The sequence below is a fragment of the Paramormyrops kingsleyae genome, chromosome 5, assembly GCF_048594095.1.
Source record: "Paramormyrops kingsleyae isolate MSU_618 chromosome 5, PKINGS_0.4, whole genome shotgun sequence".
NCBI lineage: Eukaryota > Metazoa > Chordata > Actinopteri > Osteoglossiformes > Mormyridae > Paramormyrops > Paramormyrops kingsleyae.
Genome location: NC_132801.1, coordinates 34,325,692 through 34,353,239, shown reverse-complemented (window position 1 = coordinate 34,353,239; position 27,548 = coordinate 34,325,692). Strand labels below are relative to the sequence as shown.

The window sequence follows — 27,548 nt, the reverse complement described above, 5'->3', positions numbered from 1 at the left end:
TTTCCACATATACATATATGTCTATTTATACATTTGTCAAATTATACATCTGATATATAATCGTATAGTTTTATTTTTCAGCGTCACATGAAAACATAAACAAAACAAAACAAAAATACACATACCAGAATGATTGTGTTTTGCTTTGATATTGAAGGATATTGTGCTTATTCATGACATGGCTGTGCCCAAGTGTCAGAGGCTGCTTCTGTCCGCGCTTCTCTCCAGCATCAAATCCACAGCACGTGTCATTGTGCCAGTTCTCTCATCTTGGAGAGCTACCTTAAGGACTGATAAGAATCCATTTGATTAATTAAATACATAATCCTGTCTGAGTTTAGGACTTAGGATTCTTCGGATTTAGGAAGGTAGCAAAATGGATTTTACACAGAACAGTGGAGGAGAGCTGATGTAGAGAATTTTTGCATGTTAAGTGAATAGGAATATGTGATGGAGGTGAAGGTCTTTACTCTATACAGTCTTTGTAGAACACCTTAGCTGGTCAGTGCAGTGGGGATATGTGATGGAAGTGAAGGTCTTTTCTCTATACAGTCTTTGTAGAACACCTTAGCTGGTCAGTGCAGCTGGGATATGTGATGGACATGAAGGTCTTTTCTCTATACAGTCTTTGTAGAACACCTTAGCTGGTCAGTGCAGTGGGGATATGTGATGGAAGTGAAGGTCTTTTCTCTATACAGTCTTTGTACAGTAGAACACCTTAGCTGGTCAGTGCTGCAGTGCCCACAAACAGCTTTAGCGTCTCTGATTGGCTCAGTCACAACAGCAGAAGTTTCTGCATGAAAGCTGTTTGAACCAACAGGTCATCAAACGTTGATGATGAGTCAAACTGTCAGAGCAGCTTTCAGAGTTTCAGGACTGCCTTTATTGCTAAACTTATAAGTAAATATACCAATGTGTGTCCTCTTATTGCATTACCAATACTATTTACATTCAAACAAATTTTTAGCTCAGATTCTTTGTCCAGTTCCACAGTTTCCACAAATACCATTTATAACATTTTTCTTAGTGAATCCTTAGGACTAAACCCTGTACTATTAATCTACTAATCTGATATTAAGATTTGTCAAGTCAAGTTAATTGAAAACATAATGTGAATAACCTAAGCTCCTCCCCTCCCCCCCCCCCTCCCCACTTTGGCAAAGGGACACCTCCAGCTGACTTCTAAATTAAAGAAATACAACACTTAAGTCTGCCTATGATATGAGAAAATCCTGCAGGTTGACACTTTTTGAAGCAGCTCCTAACTTATGCTGCTTCCTGTAAGTATGTTCAGTTGGCAGTAAATGTTTGTGGTAGTAACATTACAACAGGAGAATATTGCAATGCTATTGGAGGAAAATTATTTGTTGGTTTGTTTTCAGTTCTATCACTATGTCTTAGTTTTGTGTATTTTATTTCAGTTATTTTTTTCGGTTTGAATTAATACCTCTTAATATCTAGAACTCCTTTAAACAGAAATTCCACTTAAATGACATTAACTTCATGAATGATTCCATACACTATTCATTATTGTGTAATATTTTCATAGACAATATGCAATCATCAAAATTGTACAAGTGTGTCACTTCCTGTTTTAGGAAACCGGTGCCCTACCTGGGAGATTGTGGGTTCAAATCTTGTAGATGGGAACACTAATGCAGCACATTTAATCTCTTTAGGCAACTGATAAACTACATTATCCTCTGAGAGATTAACTATTTTTGTGTAGGAAAATCAAAAAATGGGTAAATCTGACACTTAAATGTGTGCTCTCTGTGTTCGTTTTATAAGTATTTTCAGTACAGTTGTGGTTCATCACAAAGGTAATTGTCTTGCTGCTATGAACAATAACAAGGTTTTTCTTTTGTTTGCATTGGAAAAATAAACACTGTTTACATGAATGTTTGCAATACTTTAAGAAAAATTACACTGGCTCCTGAATGTCAAGATGCTTAACACCGAATAAATGATCATTTGTTAGCGAAATGTTGCACTAGAGTTGCCTGTCTTTCTAACTGATTCATTTTGTCATTTATATTTCATTTAATAAACAAACCTAGAGTAGAAATACAATGCAGAGCCAGCCTTAAATATGAGACAGGGTCCAATCAAAATCTATAACAAATGGGCTTGGAATGACATAGAAAAAAATCTGCAAGGAGTGGAAGAATCCAGGCTCTGTTACCCAAAAATGCTCCTCCGCCTGCATATATGCATGAACATGGTCCAAACCAAACTGAAACACCTGCACACACACAAACACACGCCCACAAATGCACATGACATAGGAAGTGTCACAAACAGGCCACAGGCCAAACCTGCTTGTTTGGGTGTTTGGTCTTCGTCTGCATGACTTCTTTTCTGTTTTCTGAACTCTTCTTTGGTCATCCTTTCTTTGACGAAGCCATTCAGTCAGCATAGCGCCCCCTACTGCCGCCCCAGTCCCTTTCTCTAATGTATCAGTCTCCTCGCTCATACCCTGTACTAATCTACACCCATCTCATGGTGACTGTTTTATCCCCCTATCCCTTCCCCTCTTATCTCCATCTGTACTCTGGCTTCCCCGTCCCAGTCACAGCACTCCGCTATGGTAGCGCTCTCTCTCCCTCCCTGCCATACAGGTAGCTGTTGGATCCTGCTGGCTGCACATACTCCTCAGTCTTGTTCCAGTCGGTGGCCCATCCTCCTCCTCCTCCGTTTGGGTTCATGCCGGGCTGGGGCTGGCTCATCGCTCCATACTGCCCCCCTCCGCCGGTATGGTATAACTCCTCCGTTTCATTAGCTAGCTCGTCTTCATCAAGGATCCCACATTTTTCCTCGCTGGTGGTCTCGGGCTCTGCCCAAGGCTGCTTCTCTCCGGAGGCAAAGATGCCTGGAACAATGCCAAAAAAAACTATCAACATTTGAACTAGATTAAGCTGATTAATGGCATAACAAGCATTATAATATAAAGAAGAGGAATGATCATGTCTCAGATTAGCAGGAAACATTTCATACTTTAAAGTGTCAACAACAAATGAGACATCCGATTTATTTTAAATCAACTTCATTGTACAGATATTTAGCTAAGCTGATGTGTTCGCTGATATTTCTGTGCTGCTTATCAAGAGAGATTACTCAGAATATGACATGCTGGGATGATGAACTCGATGTTCTCCCTGACTAAAATATCCCCATACAGACAGAATCAAAACAAAAGCAAGACTGTCAACCCGCAGGCAAAAGTGTGGGACATCGCAGAATGAGTGACGAAGAAGAGAGAAATACACACCATAGAAGATAACGCCTCCATAATGAACAAGAGAAGCTATGAGAAATACATACTGCCACTCCTCCCGTGTCTGAGACATCGACCGGAAAAAGACAGAAGACAGAGAGACGGACAGACACGTATAATGAAGAAGAGGCAAACCATTATGCTGGTCAAATCCTAATTTCATCACAATTTACCGTCACAAGGTCAGAAGAGAAAAATGACAAACACATGAATTAAGTCATCAATTTTTGGCTACTCAAGCCTAAGGCAGTTAATCAAACAGAAAGCCAATAGAAAATAATGTTTTATTCCTTTAAAAGTATTGTGTTTTGTTTTAGCCTTCATGGTCATTTTTATATTAATTTCATGAATGGGTATCGCATTGAATGGTATGTGTATTTTATTGAATGGCATGCATACTGTATTAAACAGTATGTGTGTTACATTAAATGGCACGTGTGTCGTACTGAATGGCATGCATATTGCATTAAACGGTATGTGCGTTACATTGAATGGCATGTGTCTAGTACTGAATGGCATGCACATTGCATTAAACGGTATGTGCGTTACATTGAATGGCATGTGTATCGTACTGAATGGCATGCACATTGCATTAAACTGTATGTGCGTTACATTGAATGGCATGTGTGTCGTATTGACTGGCATGCATATTGCATTAAACGGTATGTGCGTTACATTGAATGGCATGTGTGTCGTACTGAATGGCATGCATATTGCATTAAACGGTATTTGCGTTACATTGAATGGTATGTGTATTGTATTGAATGGTATGAATATTGCATTAAACGGTATGTGCGTTACATTGAATGGCATGTGTATTGTACTGAATGGCATGCATATTGCATTAAACAGTATGTGTATTGCATTACAGCTGATAATTTACCTTGTGTTTCGTCATGGCCCCCACTATCAGTGGGCACACCATGCCTGACAAAGTTCCGACTCCATTGGAGATGCCCATGAGGATGCTGGCATAGCGTGGAGCTATGTCTAAGTGATTCACATTAAACCCTGTGAAAAAGAAATGGAGAACTGGGCTTGACAAAAAATACCCTTAGCAGACAGTTATAGAAGTAGGTGAAGAGTCCAATTAGCCCTGACCGCCAAAAACTGAGAAGAGACCAGCGGAAATGCACATCTGTTCTAGTAGCCATCTGAAAGCACCCATTTTAGACTGCTGCTTGTCAAAGCCAGATGCTAGCGGGTCAGCATAGGGTGTCAGGTAGGGCTAACTGAAATATAACAGGCTGCTACTCCTGAAATGCAAGTCTTTAAACTGCAGAAGACCATGCATAAACACTGCAAGAATATGGAAACAGAGCCATGGTTGGAAAGAGTAAACAGGCTACAGGCTGAGCCACTGTGTCCAGCCTTTATGTGTCTGCAATGAATAATAAGTATCTTCTTGTGTTTACATCATAGTCCAAAGCAAATGCAGGGATAGCCAGCTGAGATAAAAGCTATCAGTGATGTCACAATCATTCAAAAACTTATCACATCAACTAAGGTCCTGAGGGTGAGTTTTGTTTATGGTCTCTTGACATGTAAAAAAAAAACATAGTACCCTTGGCAGTTACTTTATTCAGGCATTTGCAGAGACTCCAGGTTTAAATTTGCAGTGCTAAGGAGAAGTAAGTTTCTTGGTCATCTGAATTTTTCCAGAGACACGCAAACTGACCTGAGATTGCAAATCCACTAAAGCCGACAGCAAGGACCAGAAAGGTTATGGCCACTCCCCTCGTGTGAGAAAAGCCGACCACTAGCAATAGAGTGGCTTCCATCCCGAATCCTAGGAGACAGGATGAAGATATGAACAGGCTAACAGAGCAGAGATCGAGCAGCACAAACCAGTGACACGTAAGATGGAGGAACAGAGTCAGTGGAATAACCAGAGGAGAGGAGAGCAACAGCAGAAACTGCTGATAAATGAAAATGCCAATATAAGACATTTCCAAAACAAGTGATCGTGACATCAGTAAAGTGTAATATACTTTTATGTAATTCAACTTATCTGCAACCTTGGCCAGGATAAATGGTTGGAAAATGGATGGATGGAATTCGATTTATATGGTGCTTTTTATTCCACAAATGCATTTCATTGATTGCTGCTTGGGAAACTCATCCCAAATTGTTAGCACCAATGTTAGCAAGATGAAATAAGATTGTAGCATTTAATGTGCTGAGTGATGACTGTGTTACCTTGGTGCTTATGTTGTATAATTTTTTCTGTTAAAATTGCCATCTTGGTCATTAAATTAATAACTTCTACTCTAGATTATTTTGACCCTAAATATGTGGATAATTACCCTTATAAAATGCATTGATATTGTTATAGACTAGGGGTGTCAAACTGCAGTCCTGGAGGGCTGGAGCCCTGTGTAGCTTAGTTCTTTCCCTGTTCCACCATAAATGCTTCAGCTCAAGAGCTGTGTGGTAATTAGCGCAAGGAGTTGAATCAGGTGTGTTAAATGAGGGGAAACCCAAAAATGTGCAGGGCTCTGCTCCCCAGGACTGGGGTTTGATACCCGTGTTATAGACCATAAACATTTCGAAGCCTTGCTTAAATGTCAAGAAATTCACTATAATTTTGGAGTTTACAATACTGAAAGAGTATAAATTAATTTTCCTATTTTCTGAACATTATTAAACTTTATTACACGGCTCTCTGGAATGCTTGATTCTGATTGGTCAGTTGAGACATTTGCAGGTTCGTTCTTTTCAAATAATGACCGCTCCAAAGTAATAACGCATAGCCGGTACTACTTGTATGTTTAAAATCAGTCCGCGCCAACAAAGATTATCGTTTAAAAATGTTAATTTAAAACAAATATGTCAATAAAATGTTTCGTCCGCTTCGCGTCGGGTCCTGATCACACTGTCGGGGCTTATTTCTGCGATAACTACCGGCTGCCTGTACATTATCCCTTACATAATGTAAAATATCAAACAGATTGTTACTTTTAAAGTGCCACGTGCCATTCGTTATGCTTCTAACTCTGCCTTCCCCTTTGTACCTAACCACGCTCTCACTGCTCTGAATCAGTTTACAGAGTGACCTGGTCTCCTCGTTCTCCTTCCTGTTCTGGCTTTACCTCCACAGTTCATGAGCTTCCTAACGTTGGTGGTGGTCATGATCTGTTTCGAGCGCAGGTAGTCAGCCAGCTGGCCCCCGAGGGGCACGATGATGGTCATCACCAGATGGGGGAGGGCCGACAGCATGCCCACCTGCAGGATCAAAGAAAAACATTCAAAAAATCCTGACCTCTGCTTTACTCACAAACACAGTCTGTAACTATAACACCAAGAGATGTGACACGCCAGATATTTCCTTTGGTAAGAAGGGAAGCTCTTCATCTGTCACTGCCAAGTAACATATAAGTAAATATATTCCATCATGATGAAATATATTATCTGAATTACCATGTGACCCAGATGCTACACATACAATGTAACCTGTTTAGTTATAATGATGCTAAATTTGCATATATTGATTGAACTGTTACCATGTCGATAAGTACAGTAATAATGTATCAATGGTCATATCAATTAAGAGCTTCTCATTCATTCAGTGACTGGTTTTCACTTCCTAGTACTTCTTATATCGTGCTAATAATAGCAAAACAATAAACAATGGCACATTTTAACACAAAAGGAATAACATTAGTAAGTATAAAAGCTAAGCCGTTAGCTAACAGAGTGTGAGCTCTTTAATTTTCAGTGGCAAAGTTTGCAAATTGGTCATAGAAAGTAAAATAATCCTGCTTTTAGTTAATAAAAAAAGATGAACATGTTGTTGTTTTCATTACCTTACTGATCTCAAACCCAAAGACTTCCTCAAAATATGCTGGTTGACTGATGAGGAGCAAATAGAAAGTCCAGCTGCGGCAGAAATTAGCAACAATAATGGCGTACACTGGCATTGAGGTGAAGAATTTTCTCCAAGGAGTCTTGAACTTCTGCAAGGAAACAGAAGAAAGAATCATAGGTGAGATGAGGTGAATTATCTTTACAAAATCTAAAAAACACTAGGGCTTCTTGCACGTCCTGAATTTCTCAAGTTCAACGTGTTCCTGGGTCTACAAGGGGGGGCTTGCGTTACATATCTTTAACCAATCACAGTCTTCATTGTATGACTTCTCCCCATTGGTCCATTTACTTCTCAATTTCAAATTCAAGGCTTCCAGCCCTCAGGAGGGGTGTGGTGTGTGGCTCAAGGGCTAAGACTGTGTCTGTGATCATGAAGATCACCAGTTCAACCCTCGTTGTTATGATCATCATCATCATCATCATGAACGGGAACAGACATGCCTTTACACTGTTCCGTACAACCTTTGCTGGTAAGCATGTTCTTATGTTTTGTTCTATGGCATACGCAATAAAATGGATACTTTACCAATCTGTGCACCTTGCCACTTAACAGAAAACACTAGTTTTAATTAATGTGATGATGTCATACAATGGACAGTGATTAGTTAAAGAAGTGAAACGCAAATCAGGATGTCTGGCTTCCCTTTGCCTTCAGAAGAGCTTGAATCCTTCCAGAATATTGGGCCATGCTTCAAGAAGAAAAGCCTCCTGATGTTAGAGGTGTGGAGCCAGTGGAAGTCTGTTTTACACTGTGCACTTCTGAAATTCCCATTAAGGCTAAACAGTGTTTAGATCTGGTGAATGACTTCTTGCTGCTCCTGAAACCACTGATGAATGTGTCTTGCTGTGTGTATGTCAGCATCACGATCTTGGAAAATGGCGACGTCATAAGAGAACAGTGTTTGCTTAATAGGGTGCATCTGGCCTAGTGCCATGGACTCATCTTCCTTAAACTTTATGCAATCATGCAGAGGAATCATTGGACCTGACGAGTACCATGTGATGCCTGCCTATTTCAACAGACATTATAGGTTGAAGCCATATGTTGGTCTTCTCCAAATATAACCCTGTCCAGAAATAAGATAAAGAGTGAAAGATGACTCACACCCATATTATGTTTCACCATTGCTCAGGGGTCCAGGTTTTGTACTCATTGTGCATTGTCCTTGGATGCAAGACATTTTCAAATGGCTACTCTGCCATAAATTCCAGATTTGTGACAATTTCTGTAAGTCTTTCGACTATGGTGCTGATTCAAGTATGTGGTCATTTTTCAGGCTGTGCTTTTGCGGTGTGTAACATCAGTCCTGCAAAAGTGTCTGTCTATTTCTGTCTATGAGCTTTTGCCACTTTTCCACTGGCACCAAGAACCGAGCCGTACCTGAGCCATACCACGAAGAGACAGTTTTCCATTGTAAATCATGTGAGTCATACCCCACCTGTACCTGTGCTGACACAGCCCTGCTTACTATCAGAGAGAAAGCGTAACTAAAGCGAGCTGGATGCGTCTCCACCATCTGATTGGTCAAAATGCAAAGAGATACTGGTGATCTGTGTCGAAAAGTATGGATTAAAGTAAAAAAGGGTATTTTCGATATATTATTCATTATTATGCCACATAATATCATAGAACTGTATTGATGCATTCCCAACAACTCGGAACTTGCAAATTTCCCCTCTGCTACTTAAAAAGTACTGGAGAACAGCTGAACGGAATGGATTCGTAATGCAAACCTACGCAAGCTAATTTAGGTAGCATTTCATGCTAATATAACATGGCGATTCTCACAGACCTGCTAGCAGAAATTAGCACATGGTAAATTATGATATACATCGTGTTAACATCTCTTCGGACACTGTCACTCTCCAAGTTTGGTAACGCCTTTACTGAGCCGGCCCTTCTGCAGTGGAAAATCGAGGTGAGCTGGAACTGTGCTGTAAGTAGTGTCTCAGTAACTAGGTTGGGTATAGCCTCACTATATACAATATTTGGTGTTTTTGAATTCTGCTAGTTGGCTCAAATTCCTTGGAAAAATCAGACATAAAAGTGCTGATTGTCAGACCTCTTCTGTAGCTGACACATCCTTCTAGTTGGCATGCAACTTAATCTAATTAATGTAACAGTTTAAAAAAAAAAGATTAATTTTAACTTAATTTTAATTGATTTATTTCAAAGTTAAAGCCGTGTGGTGGTTCCCCAGGCAGGGCCGGTCAATCAAATAGGCAACACAGACGGCTGCCTAGGGCACCAACTGCAATGAGGCGTTAACTTAGCAATTTCACTTTGTATTTTATACCTGTATTTCCTTTTCATCAGAGAAGAGCTATCTCAGCATCATAGACATCACCAAGTTTTGTGGTGGAGAGAAATGCTAACGGTGAGGCTAGCCTAGGGTGGGCCATAAGGGCTTTGAGTGGCCAGGACTCTCTGTATGCATGAATTAATTCAATTTGAAATTCATAAAATATACATGTTCTATACAGGCAACTCAACCACTGAAAAATGTTGTCTCAAAATGTAAGGGACCACATATCAGTTGGGCAGTGGGAGTTTGGGGGGGGGTCCTAAAATAAATTATAGGTGCTCTCTCCTGCTGGTCCAAAGATCAGGATAGACTTGGAGTTTTCAGGATCTGGTATTAGTCTGTTAAAATCCTCTGGTCTTTTATTTCACATTTCGCTGAGTTTAAAAAGCTTAAAATGATATATCATAGTGCAGTTCTTTTATTATGAATAATAGAAAAAGCATTTTTTTTATGTGTTTTAATAGTTGTTATTAAAACACAATCAGTTGCAATCAGTTTATTTGACAAAAACATTGTCTTAGCAGAAAAGTTATCTCTCATTTGTCTACACCCACAAAACTGGAATAGTGCTGCATTGTCTTTAGACGGCAAAAACATAAGCAGTGTGACCATGTGCATGTACAACACTCACTGTAGAGAATGAACAAGATGCTTTTAGAATGGACCAAAGTACTAATTCTGGTTTCTGCGTTTTTTGTGTGGTGTTGTTGTACGCTTGGTGCCCACAGAGGCTGTCCGGTTCAGCATCACTAGCTGACATCACACAGGAGTGACCCAAGGTGGAGTCTTTGTGTTGGTTTGCTAACCTTCTATATTTCTCTGCAATTTTGTGGTACTTAATTATCCTCTTTTGCATCCATTGTTTCTTGCAACATTGTCCTATGCAGTGGATTACCAATGCATATTCAGAACCAACACCATTGATTGCTACTTTTAAAACAAGATTGAAAACAGTTTTAGTCATTAGCATTTGTAAACGTAAAGTACCCGATGGTTAAAATATTATTGTTTTATTTTTATTGACTTATTTATTTGTTTGTTTTTATTTTTGTGTTTTATTGTGTTTATCGGCATTCTGTACAGGACTTTGGCTGAAAGTGGTGTCCTTAAATGTGCTTTATAAATAAAGTGATTGATTGATTCTGCATTGCAGGTGATAGATGGATTGCTTCTTTTGGTTCCTTCTGTGGTATAATTGCCAATAAATGCAATTTACACTGATGCCACCCATCTGTCATAAGTGCGCCGAACACGTTGCTCTGCCTCATTTATACGCATTAGGCAGCCTGCTAATTAACAAACTGGACCAAAGGGCTATAAGCTGCTATCCAGTCTTAAGATGCTGTTAACAAAGGCCTCTAGCCTGAATTGAATATTAAAATTAAGCAAATAAATACGTGAAATATTTGTACATAAATTTACGGCATTTGGCGGACGCCCTTACTTACAAAATATGACCCAAAATACCAAATCAGTGGAAATAAATGCCTTTACTGCTTCATTATTTTACTTTTATGCCTGCCTACCTTTAATTTGTCTGATGAGGCATTGTATCCAGCGTGGACAGAGAGCCTGGGACAGGCAAAGGCTGTACCTGCAGAGGATTAACGAGTCCCGCTGACTCCCCGATGCTCTCCTCTATGTACTTCCTCTCCTCGGGCGAGATGGTGGGGTGGGCTGCCGGGCTCTCATATGACACCATCACCCAGAAGAGGTACCAACAAATCCCAAAACTGCCTGGGGGTGGGGGTGGGGGGAGAAGCAGGTAAGGTGGAGTGGTGGAATGAAGGAAAGGAGAGGGTGGAAAGGAAGTTAGCATGGTTAAAAATGTAGCAATGAGAAGGGGTAAAATGTGTGCTAAAGGGGTAAAATGTGTGCTAAAGTGGTAAATGTGTGCTAAAGGGGTAAAATGTGTACTAAAGGGGTAAAATATGTGCTAAAATGTTAAATGATTAAAATATGCCAATGTCATAAATGGGAGGGGGAGTAATCTGGCCGTATCTGATATTCCTATTTTCTGCCATCTACAACAGACACTTCTGTAATTAGCATTAATTTCCCATATTGGCTGAGAAAGTTCACTTACCATATACATAGAAGACGGAAGACCATCCAGAGTACTGGACGAGAATACCTGCTAATGGCATCGCTATTACTGCGCCGGCGTAAGAACCTGACAAAGAGAAAGGCACAGACTTAAGGGGTAATAGCATTACTAATAGCTGTTATTGTGTCAATTAAGTATCGTGTCAATAGCTTTATAAGTACCAAGACTTCTGCTAACAGCAACTAGAACTTTATACAATAACAGTATAAAGACATAACAGTATGATGATGGAAACAGCGTAAAACTTCATGTTTAAGGAGATATTGCTGAGAGACGTGATGACACACCGCAGAAGGCTGTCGTGGCCAATCGGCTCCTTTCTAGGGGCGGTGCCCATTTCGCCCAGATCCCGTGGCAAGCTGGATATGACACTCCCTACGCCGGTGAAAGGAAGACCGGTGAAAGCTCTTACGTTAATTTCCGTAACATAATTCAGTTGACACTGCAGATATTTTAAATGCATACATGAAGAAAAATACATCCTATAGAGGCAGGACAAACAGGGCAACAAACCAAAGAGATAATCCCAAAAGAATAGTGAAGTATCATACCTCCACAAGACCCTGTAATACCCTAATTATTATTACACAGCCATAGTGCATTCTTGCAGCTGAAGGGATGAACATGTTTAGTGTAGAGGTAGCTACTATAGCAAAGCCAAACACTCTGAAAGACAGAGAGAAACATTACACATTATTATCATTACACTGTGATAGTCATATAATTACAAAACCATTACAACTTAAAGCACGAGAATCTAATTATTAAACAGCAAATTACCTGTTGGCAGCAAATTTCTGACATATAAAGCCTCCGGGTATCTGAGTGACGATGTAGCCCCAGAAAAACGAGCCGTGTATCATACCTACGGTCTCTGGGTCCCAGGAAAACTGGGCTGCCTGTAAAAGAAGGCACTGTTACTGCCTTTGCATGTCTGTAAAACATCCCCATCATACGCATTGCAGTGTTCAGAAGGTTACTTTTGAAATGTAATAGGTTATACATTACCAGTTACCTTGTTAAAAACGTAACAAGTAATGTAACTATTTTTGATTATGTTATCAAAGTAACATAACTTATTACCTTTGAATACTTTTTTATTACTTTTCTAACAAATGTTTTAAACTAGGCAATAGAGCTGACAAGTCCCAAGTATTTGCTGACCTGCATTATCTGGAAATATGCCAAAAGAAGGCATTTCTCTATGGCAAAAGGATGTAAAGCACCAAAATGAATGTTACATACTATATATAAGCTTTTTACCAAAAAGAATATATACCTTAGTAATCACCAACATTTTGTTTAGTAATTTGATTAGTATCTGTACTTTAGTTACATATTTTTCTCAGTAATTAATGGATTACAATCACATTAATTTTGTTATTTCATTAACTAACACAATTTAATGTAACTAGTTACTCCCCAACACTGGCATTGCATGTATCCCTTGTGTGCAGGGGTGTCAGAAGCATTTTGAATGTGGGGGGGTCCACACAAACTGCTGGTGTGGCTTGAAGGATTGGAATCTGTGTTTGGAAAATCATTGGTTCAAATGCCATGGATGGTAAAGCGATTTGGGCCCTTGAGCAAGGGCATTAACCCTGACTGTTACAGGGACTGAACTAGCTCTTCCTTGCTTGTACATTACTTTGCATAAAACAGATGTACAAGTATCTGCCAAATTAATTAAATGAATGCAAAGTGTGTTTATACTACTTGTGGTATGATGTTGTTGACAGACGAATGCATGAAAACTAAGTATAAGCAATACGATATCCTGGGAAAGACTACTAACAGAAATATTCTTTGGCAGCTGGTGACCCCATAAAAATGATGGCAGAAAAGTTCAAATGCTACAGCATTGTGTCATCAATTTCTTATTTTACGCTAACAATGTACGTTCTAATAGCTATTAGCGGTTACGAGTTATTTTCCCCACTGAACTCACCACCAGCATCTTCTTGTCGCCCTTGTAGACGGTGTGGTTGTTGACCATGCTGACAATAGCCACACCCAGGTTGCATCGGATCCCAAAGGAGATGCAGAAGCCCAGGCCAGAGAGAATGGCGATGATGTACCGTCGCGGAAGGCCGAAGCACGTGCAGTCTACCACAGGAAGCTCTTTCTCCTCTATCAGCTCAGGTCGGCCATCAGCTGACAGTTCGATCGTTTCACCATTTTCCTGCCGCTTTTCCAACAACCTGGAACATGATGGAGATAGAGTGAAGAGGAGAGGAACTGAGTAAGTAGGCCTTAGTTATGGGTTGAATTTGAGAAGCTATGAAGCAAAGGTAAATAAATGGGGAAACCCCCAAGGAGAATGTGCAAATTCCACACCCCAGGGTAAAAGTCCCCAGCCCTGGACGTGTGAAGCAACAGCGCCCCCCACTGAGCCACAGTGCCACTCATGTATGCCCGTCTCATTTATTTATGAAGGCTTTTTGGTGGAAAAACTGTAAGCATTATTTTGCATGAGTTACTGAGGTAATTGAACTGAATCAGGATCTCCACACATTTGCTAAAGTTTTTCCACATTGCAGTTAAGCACTGTATATGCAGTCTATACATCAGAATCCCCCAATATTTCAGCGGCAAATTTTATTGGGGACAGTGGCCCTTGGCTCACACATTACCAGCTTTTATCACTTTCGCACAATCATTTATTATTAACCACTAAGTTCACACATATATCACACCTTCTTATTTCTGCTTTTCTGTTTCTCACTGATTGCTACCTTGGGAGTGAGGTTTGCCTCAGACTGACCTCTGTACAGCTACACATGCTGGAGGATGCTCATGCTGGGGAATGATTGTGCTTTTCAATATACTGAGGATGTTTAATGGAAGTCTGTTAGTTCTTCTGTTAATGAGCACATCTGAATTCTGATTTCGGACTCCATACAATGTATGGACATTTAGACTCAATTTCCTAAAATAAAGAGCGATTAAAGCATCCACACATGCATACGCCATATACAGATAATAAATATCACACATACATATGTCATAAACATAAAGCATCCATGGTACACATGCAGATTTTGCTTGCAGGCACAGAAAAATGCAGAATTTTAAATTATAATAGCAGTAATAACTAACGAAATAGCGAGATTCGTGTCTTTAATATGCATCAACTGGGGCAGATGTGCGACATTATCGCTGGGTAACCAGACTGAGATGGACCTTCCCTGAAGCACAGTGATATCTGTACCCAGGCAAGAGAGCAGAATGCATCCTCTCCATCATACCTGTGTGCACTACAGTGACATGCATAAGCCCATGTGGACACAGAAACATTTCTCAACCATTTTTTCCATTACATTGCAGCAGTTAATTGTTATGCTGGTTCACATAGTATTATATTATGTATAATATATATGTATTTTACCTATAAGGTAAGAGCTATGAAGGCAATAGCAGTAGTTCATGTCACACGATGCAGCATGTCTCCCAGTGCGTGCTCAGTTTATACCAGGATCGATACTGATGTTTCACTTCAGTTCATTTTGGGTGAGTATTATTTCGTTAAGCCTCATTGGCTGGGTAAGAGGTTACATCACTCGCCATTGTGGCTGCAGTAACCCGACACCGCATATTGAGGCAGGATGGAGCAAAAGGCCCCACCCAGATCAAGCAGTGCAAGCAGGTGACATGTGGAGCCCCCTGCCAGTATGTGCCCACCACAGTCCAGCCAATACTGATGTCACACTGGATCATCCAGCTCAGAAATGGTACAGTCCTTTGGAAAATGCCAAACACAGAATACATGCTCTAGAACATCAAACATAAAAAATCTGTTTATTTATTTGACCAATAATTCAGCATGTACTGTACTATATGTTTACATGAGAACAGTATGCATGCATTTGGATAACTATGGCCAGCATATTGCATATTAACCAACCTGGATGTTTACCAATGACTTAGCTTGACCCCCATGAAAGTTAAAAACTGTTAAATACTATCAACAAAAAAAATACATGTTCAAGTCAACTTATATAACCGGGTATTGTTTTCTACTGACATTTGCTTAGAGCTGGCACTTCCTCTGCCAATGTGACACAATTTCCTGAGCAAGCGATGTTCTTCGTTTCTGGTTACAGCTCCAGAGGTATCATGGGATATTGTAGTGTCCATCAGTTGCACACTTTGAAATTTCGCAGAATGCAGTAGGTCATCAGGGTGCTGTTCATAAACTTTCTCATGAAAACTGGGACATACTGGACTCAATTTACATGGTACATATCAACTACTACATACCAACCAAGTATTCAATTTCAGATGCATCCTCCGGGTAGAGGAGTGTTTCCCAACCCAGTCCTTGGAGACCCACAGATGGTCCATGTTTTTGCTCCCTCTCAGATCCCTGACAGATGGTCCATGTTTCTGCTCCCTCTCAGATCCCTGACAGATGGTCCATGTTTCTGCTCCCTCTCAGATCCCTGACAGATGGTCCATGTTTTTGCTCCCTCCCAGATCCCTGACAGATGGTCCATGTTTTTGCTCCCTCCCAGATCCCTGACAGATGGTCCATGTTTTTGCTCCCTCCCAGATCCCTGACAGATGGTCCTAAGTTTTGCTCCTTACCAGGAGCTGGAAGGAAGAAAAAACATGGACTGTCTGCAGGTCCTCGAGGACCAGATTTGGAAACATCTGGTGTAGAGTCAAATGCGTAGCTTCGGAGTTGTGACAGCGCAGCTGTGAGTTCTGACTTCCAATCATGGTGGTCTTCTTCAGGTGGGAAGAAGGGTGGATTAAACCTTTGTTCATTGACGCAAACAGCCATGCACCAAAATGCTTTGCGACTAAATAGCGTACATCTAATGGTGACACACAGCAGTGTTTTATATAAATGATGTCCAGTCAAGGGATACTCATGAGCATGAAAGATGCTCAATGTAAGAAACAACTCCAACATAGAACCTTATGAATGGGCAAGAAGGAAAACATTATTGGGGAAGGAGTTACCCTTCTCGTGATTGAGGTAGTCCTTTATGAAGTAAGCAACTGGACCAATATGAACAGTAACCATGGAAATTCAAGAAGCTATTTTAATAAAAGAAGTAATTCAAACCCCAAACTCTGGCATTTACAGAAGGAAGCAAAGAAAACAAAAGAGGACAGCTATGGGTCTTATTAGCATCTAGACTGGCTGTTGTCTTGGTTACAGGGCTCAAAAACAAAACAGAACTCGCTAATTTATAGATAATATGGTAACAAGGGACATGCTAAAAACCAATTAGCAAGCAAAACCGCTGCCACAAGGCTCTCCCCTTTAAGATGGCCTTAGGCCACGCCCCCTTCATGGCGAGGCCTGCATCCTTCACTTGCTGCTTAGGCATGAAGATTAAATGTGCATTCATCCCAAGAAACCTAATACCAAAATCCAAATTACATACTTAACCAAATACCACAATCATTTTTACAGTTAAAAGTGTTTTGAACTGTTATTTGCATTTGATTTGCTATCTTCGTATTATGTTTACGTTGTTGTGTTATCTTAAGCCGGGTTCACAGTGCCCTGATTAAAGCTGTACAAAGTTATTGGACTCCTTTCTCAGATATTACCCTTCAAACTTCCTGTCTGCTTTTGGAACAGAGACAGTGGGCAGAAGGCTCTAAGGTTCACCCCTAACCTTGCCCAATGTGATTTGTTTGGAAGGCCCACTGAAGATTCTACCCCCTAAGACTTGCCGAGTTGATTACAAGCATCCAGTGGTACATGTGAGCCAGGCCTTTCAGACGAGCACTTTGTTCACACAGTCTCTGCTCAGTAAATGTATTAGCGCATCTGCCAGGGCCTGGGATCTGATTATCCCTGGTAAGGACGCTAATGCAGTACAGCTAGGTCAGCTCCAGATCAATAGTGAGAGCAAGAGGGGCAAGCTGAAGCTCCCAGAGAAGCGAAGTTCAAAGTCATGTGCAAATATTAAGATCGATCGCTGCACTGGAGGGGTTAGCAAAGATACAGCAACTGATGTACATTAATTGTGGTGATTTTGAACTGTATTTTTATCTTATGTATTTTAAAATATCTAGCATAATTGTATATATACTATGTACATTTTTGAGTATTTGATAATGCCCACTCTGAACTCTTTTTGCCTGGTTTTCAGATCCTTTCTCACTGCTATTGTTGGCTGTCCGATGTCTGAACCAGCTCTGGTTCCGCCTTGATTGCCTTTTAAGTGATCTGTGTTCCTGTTAAATGAATAAATGTGAATGCAAATTCCCGGGCTTGTTTCCTATTCCCAAATGTCCCAGCAGGTGCACTGTAACCCTATATCTATTCCCCCATCATTCCTCGGTCTCTCTCTCTCTCTCTCTCTCTTTCTCTCTCTACAGTCAGTGAATTACTCACAACATGCAGTAACAAAGAGGGAGACAAAGACAAATAAAGGTCAACAAATACAGAGTAATAATTACAGTACAGAAAATACAGTAGAAATACTGTGAGAAATATTTGCTCAGAGTAAATCATACCGTTCCATAAAATAACACATTTCATAAACACCGTGAAAGACAAGAATCCAGAGAGAGTGGAAAATCATTACACTGTGTCACGATGCTGCTGCGGGAACCCGGAAGGCACCGCGGCTCCGGCCAAAGTCGCGTGTCGCCGGCCGCAGTCAGCACCACGGACAGCAGCCACCTGTCAAAACTTCAGGGCCTGCTTTGCACCAGCTGTCAGAAGCTGCTCCAGCCCAGATTCCCCACAGCCAGCTCCCACTAATAGCTCCAGCTGGCTCAGCAGTAAACAGGAAGCCTCCCGCTACCACCTCCGTCCTGGTCTTAGCGCTGCAGCACCCTCCCCAAGGCGGCCGAAGCAGGGTCCCACCCAGAACCAGCTACCCGCTCAAACCCGCCGGACCTCCTCCTTCCGTCCTACTGCTCTCGCATTGTGTAATATACACCACCACACCTGCAACACCACAACCGCCATGTAAATCCCCTAAGCCTGTTAGGCCAAATTTGGTCTGTGCTTAATAATAGAAAAACATGGATATTCAGGGACTGCATGACTGTATGTGTGGTGTGATTATGTTATTTTATGCCACAGCAGCTGCAGATTAGAAATGCATTTATGTATAACAATATACCATTTAAAGGAATATTAATTAATTTCGTAATTTGGATTAACTGGATTAAGTTTAATTTTCTATCTATCTATCTATCTATCTATCTATCTATCTAACCATATTTCCAGTTTTCCATGACAAACATACAGTCATCCACAAAGTGTTGCTAGCAGAGGATAGTATCTCCAGACGTTGGTGTTGAGGATCTGCTTCATCTGCCCTGCCAGGCTTTGGACCGGAGCCGCTAGTACGTTACAGTCACACTTAATGCGTGTGCAAACTGGAGGCTGCTTCAAGCTGCAAAGTGCATTTTTATCCCGAGGGATGCTTGTGCAAAAGAGGACGAACTGGGTAGCATTTTAAAGTAATTTTATCATCCTGCTTAACATTTTAAGTCATAATTAATAAAGCCCATCATAAAAGTAAAATCCTTATTTGTACCATTCCTCTGTTTAGTGATGTGTGAAAGATCAAAGTGTGAAAGTAGAGAAAAGATGTTTAAGGTTCAGGATGGTGCTGCTCTGCTGTCAGACGGTCTGTGAAGTTCAAGATTATGGAAATCACATTGGGTCTTGGTGTTTTTGAGGAATTAGCTTTGAGTCCAACTTAGTTATTGAACACTTTCATTCTGGAACTTAGAAACTGCGTCAACCACCTGAAAGACAGACAAAAATATCTGCGCTTTTTTGACTGCTGTCATTAAAAGAAACACATGAACACCATGTCCGTCTGCCCCCCCCAAAAGCTGTAAACCTAGGGCAAACACTGCTCCCCCATGCAGCTTACACCCCCCCCCCCACCCAGGGAGTGTTTAGATGCTGTTTGTTTGGTGCTTCAGAACCCAGCGGATGTGGCATCACCACCAGACCATCTTCCTACAGGATGATCATCATCGCCTACCCAGTGAGCCTGCCCTCCCCGGTCCTGTTCCATTTTTAACTCAGCCCCATCAGTCACACCGGCTTCCTATAAATGCAAACTGTAATGTTAAGCATTTTTGCTTTTTTTGCCTCACAGACAAAAGCTGCTGTACCATAAATATCTAGAACTTCATCCATATATTCCCCTGAGCTTCACAGCATTAGTTAATGCTCAACTTTGATTTCCTGTTTAAGTTGTTTTTCTTTTGTCCTTTTTTTCTTTTTTTTCTGCTTATTTTTGTACTTTCAACCAAATAAACACATTTTACATGTTGAGCATGTATTTTTATATACAGGGCCAGATGTTTTTGTTCCAGACATACTGCGGCAATATTGTCTTGACCCCTTTAATACCCCTTGTCAGCTTTCATATGTACCAAATGGCAAAAGCATCTGCACCAAATCCTCCAACATCATGATTAGCCTTTACCCAAACAGTTTGATATGATTTACAATACTCAAGTTATTTAACCGATAACTATTTAAACAATCTGGCTGACACCCATGAGTAATTATTTTTATTACAGAATTGCACTTCTGTTTTCATAATTGTGTACATTTTGTAACTTAGTTTTTAATTATATCCTAACAATTGTGATGCCTCATGTTCTCATACTCAAAATGATCAGTATGAATAATCATGATGCATAAAATTAATAATTGATACTTTTTTCAACTTCTTGAGTGGTAAATTGCCATCCTTCTACTGGGCATTACAACAGGCTTATGATAAGTAGTGTACAGAAAAATACTTTCATACAGCTCTGGAAAAAATTATAAGGCCACAGGAAAATGTATGTGCCTGTGTAAAATATGTGAACCTATAGTTATATAGTGACTGTATCTGACAAAGCATTTGGTAGCTCAATGCTTTGTATGAGGAAAAACTGCAGCCTGGCTCTTCCCTGCTTCTCATTGATGAAGGGCTTCTTCCTTGCTTTATGGGACTTCAGTCCTGTTTCTAGAAGTCGGATGTGTCCTAGCAGTGCACTTCACACCACTTAATGTTTCCATGATTCACGAGGCACTGTTGGAAAAGTCGACGGTCATCTCTAGCATTAGAAAGTCGCTTCTGCCATTTAACTGGCAGACTTTCGGTCGCTCCCAGTGTCTCCTGCTTTACATTGTTCTTGTGTTCTGCTGTCTTAGAAACTTTGAGCTTGGAAGTAACCTGCTGCTCGGAGTAGCCGTCTGCCAGCAGAACCAGGATTAAACCATTATTCTTAAAGGATTCTTAAATAATACGGAGTGGTCTCCATTATTTCCACAGCTGTAGATAACACTAATGCTCATTAATTCTACGTCTTCATTAGTTGTGGTGTAATTTGCCTGTTTCCATTGTGCAGTTCGGCTGCTCCAGCGTAACGGGTATGAATGCCCTGTTTGAGCAGCTTGCTGCTGCCACCTCCCTCGGGAGATCCGGCCTCAGACAGAAGGACGCAGCCACTGATTCCCTGTAGCATCCTATTTATAGAGAACCGCACGGCCCCCGGACCAAGGTAGACAATTACAGATATCGATATTTGTATGCTGTGAATAAAAGCTGCTTTTTAGAAGCCGCTGTCCTGTATGGAGGTAACTGTACATGTTTCTGCCTACGGTTTATATGAGTATAAGAAGATATTTTGATGCATTGATGCATGCTAGTTGGATAGCACTTGATACAGTGAGGACAGTGTGATCTTGACAGGTAGTGTTTGATTGCAGTATGTTAAGCATTAGACCTTTAATGATATGAACTAACACAGTGAGTTTGTTCTTAAAAAGGCCATAGAGAAACATATCCATCGAAAAACACCTTGTATGACTTCTGTCCACTCACTACGCACACTGCTGGTTCTCCAAATCATTCTAAGCAGGCTAGGTTGTTAGATGTGTAAGTTTGTTATTAAACAATATTAAAAAATGAAAAGCCGCAATAAGATTTAACAATGCATACCATTGCATGAATGTTTTAGTAGATTTCATGCTTTATTTTTAATAAAATCAGCCTTGCTGATTTATTGTGAGCCTATTGTTATATAGTGACTGTATTTGACAAAGCATTTGGTAGCTCAACGCTTTGTATGAGGAAAAACTATTTATAGAAACCTGCACACAGGCCTAAAATAGAATCTCTGGAAGCCAAGATTTCCAGGTGGCCTGGGCTATTGAAAGGTTGAACAGAGTAGAAAGCTATAGTGTTTTGAAAACAGCCATCGATCAACTTCAATTGTCCTTATTTATTGATCTATATTCCCCCCACTCAGCCTGGTCAGGGTTACCGGGAGACTATTTCACGCAGTAGGGCACAAGCTGGGGTACACCCTGGATGGGATGCCAGTGTGTTATAGGGCACGAGGCTGGGGTACACCCTGGATGGGATGCCAGTCCATCTCATGGCACAAGCTGGGGTACACTCTGGACGGGATGCCAGTCCATCTCATGGCACAAGCTGGGGTACACTCTGGACAGGATGCCAGTCTATTATAGGGCACAAGCTGGGGTACACCCTGAATGGGATGCCAGTGTGTTATAGGGCACGAGGCTGGGGTACACCCTGGACGGGATGCCAGTCCATCTTATGGCACAAGACTAAGTACACCCTGAATGGGATGCCAGTGTGTTATAGGGCACGAGCCTGGGGTACACCCTGGATGGGATGCCAGTCCATCTCATGGCACAAGCTGGGGTACACTCTGGACGGGATGCCAGTCCATCTCATGGCACAAGCTGGGGTACACTCTGGACGGGATGCCAGTCTATTATAGGGCACAAGCTGGGGTACACCCTGAATGGGATGCCAGTGTGTTATAGGGCACGAGGCTGGGGTACACCCTGGATGGGATGCCAGTCCATCTCATGGCACAAGCTGGGGTACACCCTGGACGGGATGCCAGTCTATTATAGGGCATAAGACTAAGTACACCCTGGACGGGATGCCAGTCCATCTTATGGCACAAGACTAAGTACACCCTGAATGGGATGCCAGTGTGTTATAGGGCACGAGCCTGGGGTACACCCTGGATGGGATGCCAGTCCATCTCATGGCACAAGCTGGGGTACACTCTGGACGGGATGCCAGTCCATCTCATGGCACAAGCTGGGGTACACTCTGGACGGGATGCCAGTCTATTATAGGGCACAAGCTGGGGTACACCCTGAATGGGATGCCAGTGTGTTATAGGGCACGAGGCTGGGGTACACCCTGGATGGGATGCCAGTCCATCTCATGGCACAAGCTGGGGTACACCCTGGACGGGATGCCAGTCTATTATAGGGCATAAGACTAAGTACACCCTGGACGGGATGCCAGTCCATCTTATGGCACAAGACTAAGTACACCCTGGATGGGATGCCAGTCTATTATAGGGCACAAGGCTGGGGTACACCCTGAATGGGATGCCAGTCTATTATAGGGCATAAGTTGGGGTACACCCTGGATGGGATGCCAGTCTATTATAGGGCACAAGGGCAGGGTACACCCTGCATGGGATGACAGTTTACTATAAAGCAAAAGGCTGGAGTACACTTTGAATGGGATGCCAGTCCATTGCAGGGCACATTTCCAATTATCTTAACTTAATGTCCTTGATTGTCTTAAGTCTACCAATTATAATTAAACTTAAATGTTTAGAGCAAGAACAGAAAACACAGACGAACAAGCAAACTTCACAGACAGAGGAGACATGTAATTCAAACCCACAACCCTGCAGATATGAAGCGACAATGCTGCCCTCAGATTCATCATGTGACCTTGCCCATTGCCACAGAACATAACATCTCAGGATTTGTACAAGTGTAGCCAGTGATTTTACAATAAAAAAACCTCATGCAACTAATTTTATTATATTAAAACACTCTTTCAGAGAAATTTGAGATGTTTAAGTTGTAATTATAATGTAAGTTATATATTGTCTTATTTTAACAATATCTGAAAATGCATCTGGGATTCCTGCTGCAAGCAGCAGCTACAGTGCACAATACTTCCACAGAACAATATCCAGTGTGATGTGATGCAAACAGAAACAGTCCAACATACGTCTGCTCATTCCATTCTGGGAGCATGGATATAAATGGCAATCAATATTGAAGCAGTGTGGTCACATTTCATAGTACACAAATTTAGTCCAGGCACTGAGATTTTTGTAAGAGCTGCGAAGAACAGAAATCAGAGAAGACTGCATTGGCTGGAAACTGAAAAAAGGGGAACTAAAAAAACTGGTTTCATGTTATCCTTTTAAGTTAATAAATAATGAAAAATAAAACTGGCTGCTTTGCTGTCCTTCAGTACTTGGTAGTCATTTTGAAATTATTTGTATTGCGAGCTATTTAAAGACATCACCTTAACTGTGACCTTCACAGCTGACCTTGAGACCTCCAACCGCATAGATCGGCGGGTCTGTGGGTGTCACTGGTAATTTTGTCCTGTCATCTGTTCCACAACTTCAAAAAAAAAACCCACAGTCTAGAATCTGTCAACTTCTTTCTTGTGTAGAAGAGAATTCAAGACTTGGCCATTAGACAAAGATGGTCATCTTAAGGAAGCCTGATCAGATATTGTTTGCCAATACAGAGAGGGGGTTCACAACCATGCCTTCATGTATTTTCACATTAGAACATTCACAGGCCGTAAAATGTTAGGGGATCCCAAAGTCAGTGTTGACCTAGAAGTAGCAATTGCTGAATTGACCTTGCTGTGTTTATTATAGAAACACTCAGAGCTTTCTGATGGAGGTAATATATAAATAATAGATGAACTGCTGACTGCACTCTGGATGCGAGATCAGATCGCTGTCAGCTGAGTAACACATGTACACCCCACAGGTAGCGAAACTCTGCATCGGGTGACTTCAAAAAGACCATCTCAAAAATCATATTTGACATCAAATCAAATATGTAAATATTTAGTATACTAACCATAAAGCTGCCCATGTTACTTGGTTGCTTAAACCTGATTTATCTAATTGCTAAACCAAACTGGGTACATCATGCTGGTGCAGTGGTCAGTCCTATTGGCCCACACCTCTGGGACCCCGGTTTGAGTCTCCATCTTGGCTGCATGTGTGTTATGTGTGTGGAGTTTGCATGCTCTCTGTGTCATTGTGGGGTTTTCTCCAGATTTCCCTCCACAGTTCAAAAACATGCAAGGGTGAACTGGAGTTACCAAATTGCCTGTAGGTGTGTGCAGTTGGTATGTATGTGTGCCCTGTGATGGGATGGAACTGCATCCTAGATTGTTCCCTGCCTTGCACCCACAGCTTCTGCATTATTCTCTGGATAGGACAAGCAGGTATGGAAAATGGATAGATGAATCAAACCCATTATCATCAAGTGATGCATGTGTATATGAATTATTAATTGAAGCGTGAGTGATAAATCTGTAGAGACTGCAAAAGATTCAGGCCACTCACTCCTAAAATAAAACGAACCTGAAATTTAGAACAAATAAAGCAACTTTAGGCCTATTTGTTGAACTATTTTTGTAGATTGTCAGTCGCAGACATCATTTCCGTACATCAACGCAGTGCTAGATTAATAATAAGCTTAATAGCCAATTTTTCAAAAAGCCTCCTGCTAATTCCATGACACACCTGAGCACGCGACTGTGGGACAGGAAGGGGGTCTGGGCTTCTGTGCCAACGCCTTTACTGTAAGAGACTCCCAGGACTGTGTCCGAGGGACAGGTGAGATAGCAGTCGTTCGGTGCTGCATGAGCTTCCCGGAGGGACACAGAGAGGGCTGGGTTACATTGGGATTTGCGTGCACCAGCAGCAAGGAAGCAGGCTATTTCGGGAGGGGATTTATGCCTTTAGTCGCTTCCTTAAATCCCAAATCCGAGCGCAGTGCCGAAGACCGCGCGTTGATTACCGGTCAATGAACTGTATGCTGCATGTAAACCTTACGGTTGCAAGTTCACCTGTTATTTACATTAGTTACATACAATAATATTACAATGCCGACAAAATATTTAAAATTACATTCATTGTTCATAACCACTTATCTAGGCTATTTTCTATTTATAATTTCTATTACTTGACCACATAATATAGGGCTATCCTGTTTTAGACTTGGTGGAAAAATACGTTGAAGAACAATTTCATTTACATTAGAAATCCATTTGTAGCAAATATAACTGCAGTAAAGTAGGCCAATAGCCTAACATTTTATTTCTAATTAATCATGTCGAATTTACTGTTTTTATTTCTATATTTTATCAAAATAGGCTAATTGTACTTTAACTATAGCCTACTTTAATTAAATGTATTTAAATACACGCCCTGTTTAGTGAATGGTGAAAGATTACGCAAAGCTGAGAACAGTAGTTAAAACCAAGACTATGGCCAAGTACTGTGCACTAAATACATTATTCAGCTTGTTATTTTTAACCTATTCAGACCCTTTCGTCGGCAAATTATCGTAGCCTAGATATGAAGACCTGTTTTAATTTGTCGGTTTTGCTGGGCACTGGTCTGAATACAGACCTCTTAGCAGCTACCTGGTTAAAGGTGTACTGGTTCGTGGATGGATGGACATAAATGAATGACTTTCGATACAATCATCATCATTGATAATAAAATGTATATCGTTATTACTTATATACGGTTTTATAAGTAGGTCTATAGCTATTTAGGCCTACTTCCTTCTGTTAAACTGAACTAGGATTTCTTTTACATATACTTTAGCATATATTTGTAATAATGAGAACACCCCCGTCCCTGCGCTAGCTCTCTGTTATCTGAACTTGAATATCTCAACATGCAGGTACCTATTATTAGTACTAATAAAAACAAGTATTATGAAGAACTGTGCCGTTGCCAGTAAAGATTATGACGAGGGCAGATTTAAGATGATTAATTTAACCCAAAGATTATGTCAGTCTATCATTTGTATCAATAGTATCAAATAACAATTATGATTATTAAAGGTATTCCATGTATACAGGCTACTGTATGCGTTATTTTAACAAGTAACTTCGTAACTTGCCAAAACCTTGGGATAATTCAGCAGTTAATATTTATTGAAATGAACAACTTGTACTTTTCATCCATAAACGGAAAAGGGAAATAGGCCAAGCTTTGCGATCGAAAGAACAATTCGGTGATGACTGTCCATCGGAGTCCTCGATATTTATAGTGTCTAATCTAGTTAGTACTGGCTTACTGTCTGACACTACAGTCCTGAATGACATCTTCTCAAATCAAAATATAATTAGGCTAATTGGAACGAAAAATGCACTCTGTTTTTATCAATTAATATTCATCACAGTATAAAGTCAGCAAGAAAAATAGTTACTATTACCAGTCTACCCACAGTCATATACCCAATACATTCTGAAAAACTCTTGAACAATTGTCCAGTCATCTGATGCTACTTGAACATTATGACCATAAGTGTGTAACCACCAATTTGGATTTGACAAATAACGGAAATATATATATATTGCTACTTAAACTACAGTCAAAATTACTGAGAGATATAAAGTCGGCAGTGATTTTGTGGAGTCGGCAGCATAATAACTTAAAGTATAGCAGCCAGTTGTATCTGCATGTGGTTAAGTAAGATATAAGTACCTGTGTATTTTCCCAAGGGTCTTTCCCGCAGCAGCCTTTAACCTGTCTGGTCGGATCTCCATCCTTAAGACTCCCCGATCCGACCGAGATGCTGCTGTCCCATGCGCGCTCCAGCTCCGGTGCGCTTCCTGTGGCTACCTCTGTCTCTCTATCCCTCCCCTTCCACCCTCCCACAAATATACGTTGAAATCTCTCATCACATCCCTAGCAAATAGCGTATAGCTAGCAATTTGTCTTCATACTCTTGTGGATTCTTTTTTTCTTTAAAAAAAAAAAACTGTGCATCATGTCCCATATGAAGCACACTCAATCTTATTTAACGAACGTTATCACTCTTACTGCTTTGCTTTGCAAACTGCGATATATTCCGGTTAAGGGCCGTTGTAATATCAAGTCGACCGTCCGTTAGGCCTATTATTATAATTCTTCTTCAAAAGTA

The 27,548-nt window shown here is 40.9% G+C and overlaps 1 protein-coding gene across 1 annotated transcript; it reads right to left on the bottom strand.

The window, feature by feature from the left end:
* LOC111851646 (vesicular glutamate transporter 1-like) lies at positions 1-27,229 on the bottom strand. Its single transcript, XM_072712638.1, has 13 exons — positions 27,110-27,229; positions 13,506-13,758; positions 12,338-12,456; positions 12,109-12,223; positions 11,845-11,932; positions 11,537-11,623; positions 11,045-11,187; positions 7,084-7,233; positions 6,370-6,502; positions 4,956-5,066; positions 4,161-4,288; positions 3,272-3,341; positions 1-2,872 (listed from the first exon to the last, which is right to left on the bottom strand). The coding sequence occupies exons 1-13, from the start codon at positions 27,169-27,171 to the stop codon at positions 2,586-2,588; spliced, it is 1,746 nt and encodes a 581-aa protein (XP_072568739.1). The 5' UTR covers positions 27,172-27,229; the 3' UTR covers positions 1-2,585.
* Positions 27,230-27,548: the final 319 nt, after the last annotated feature.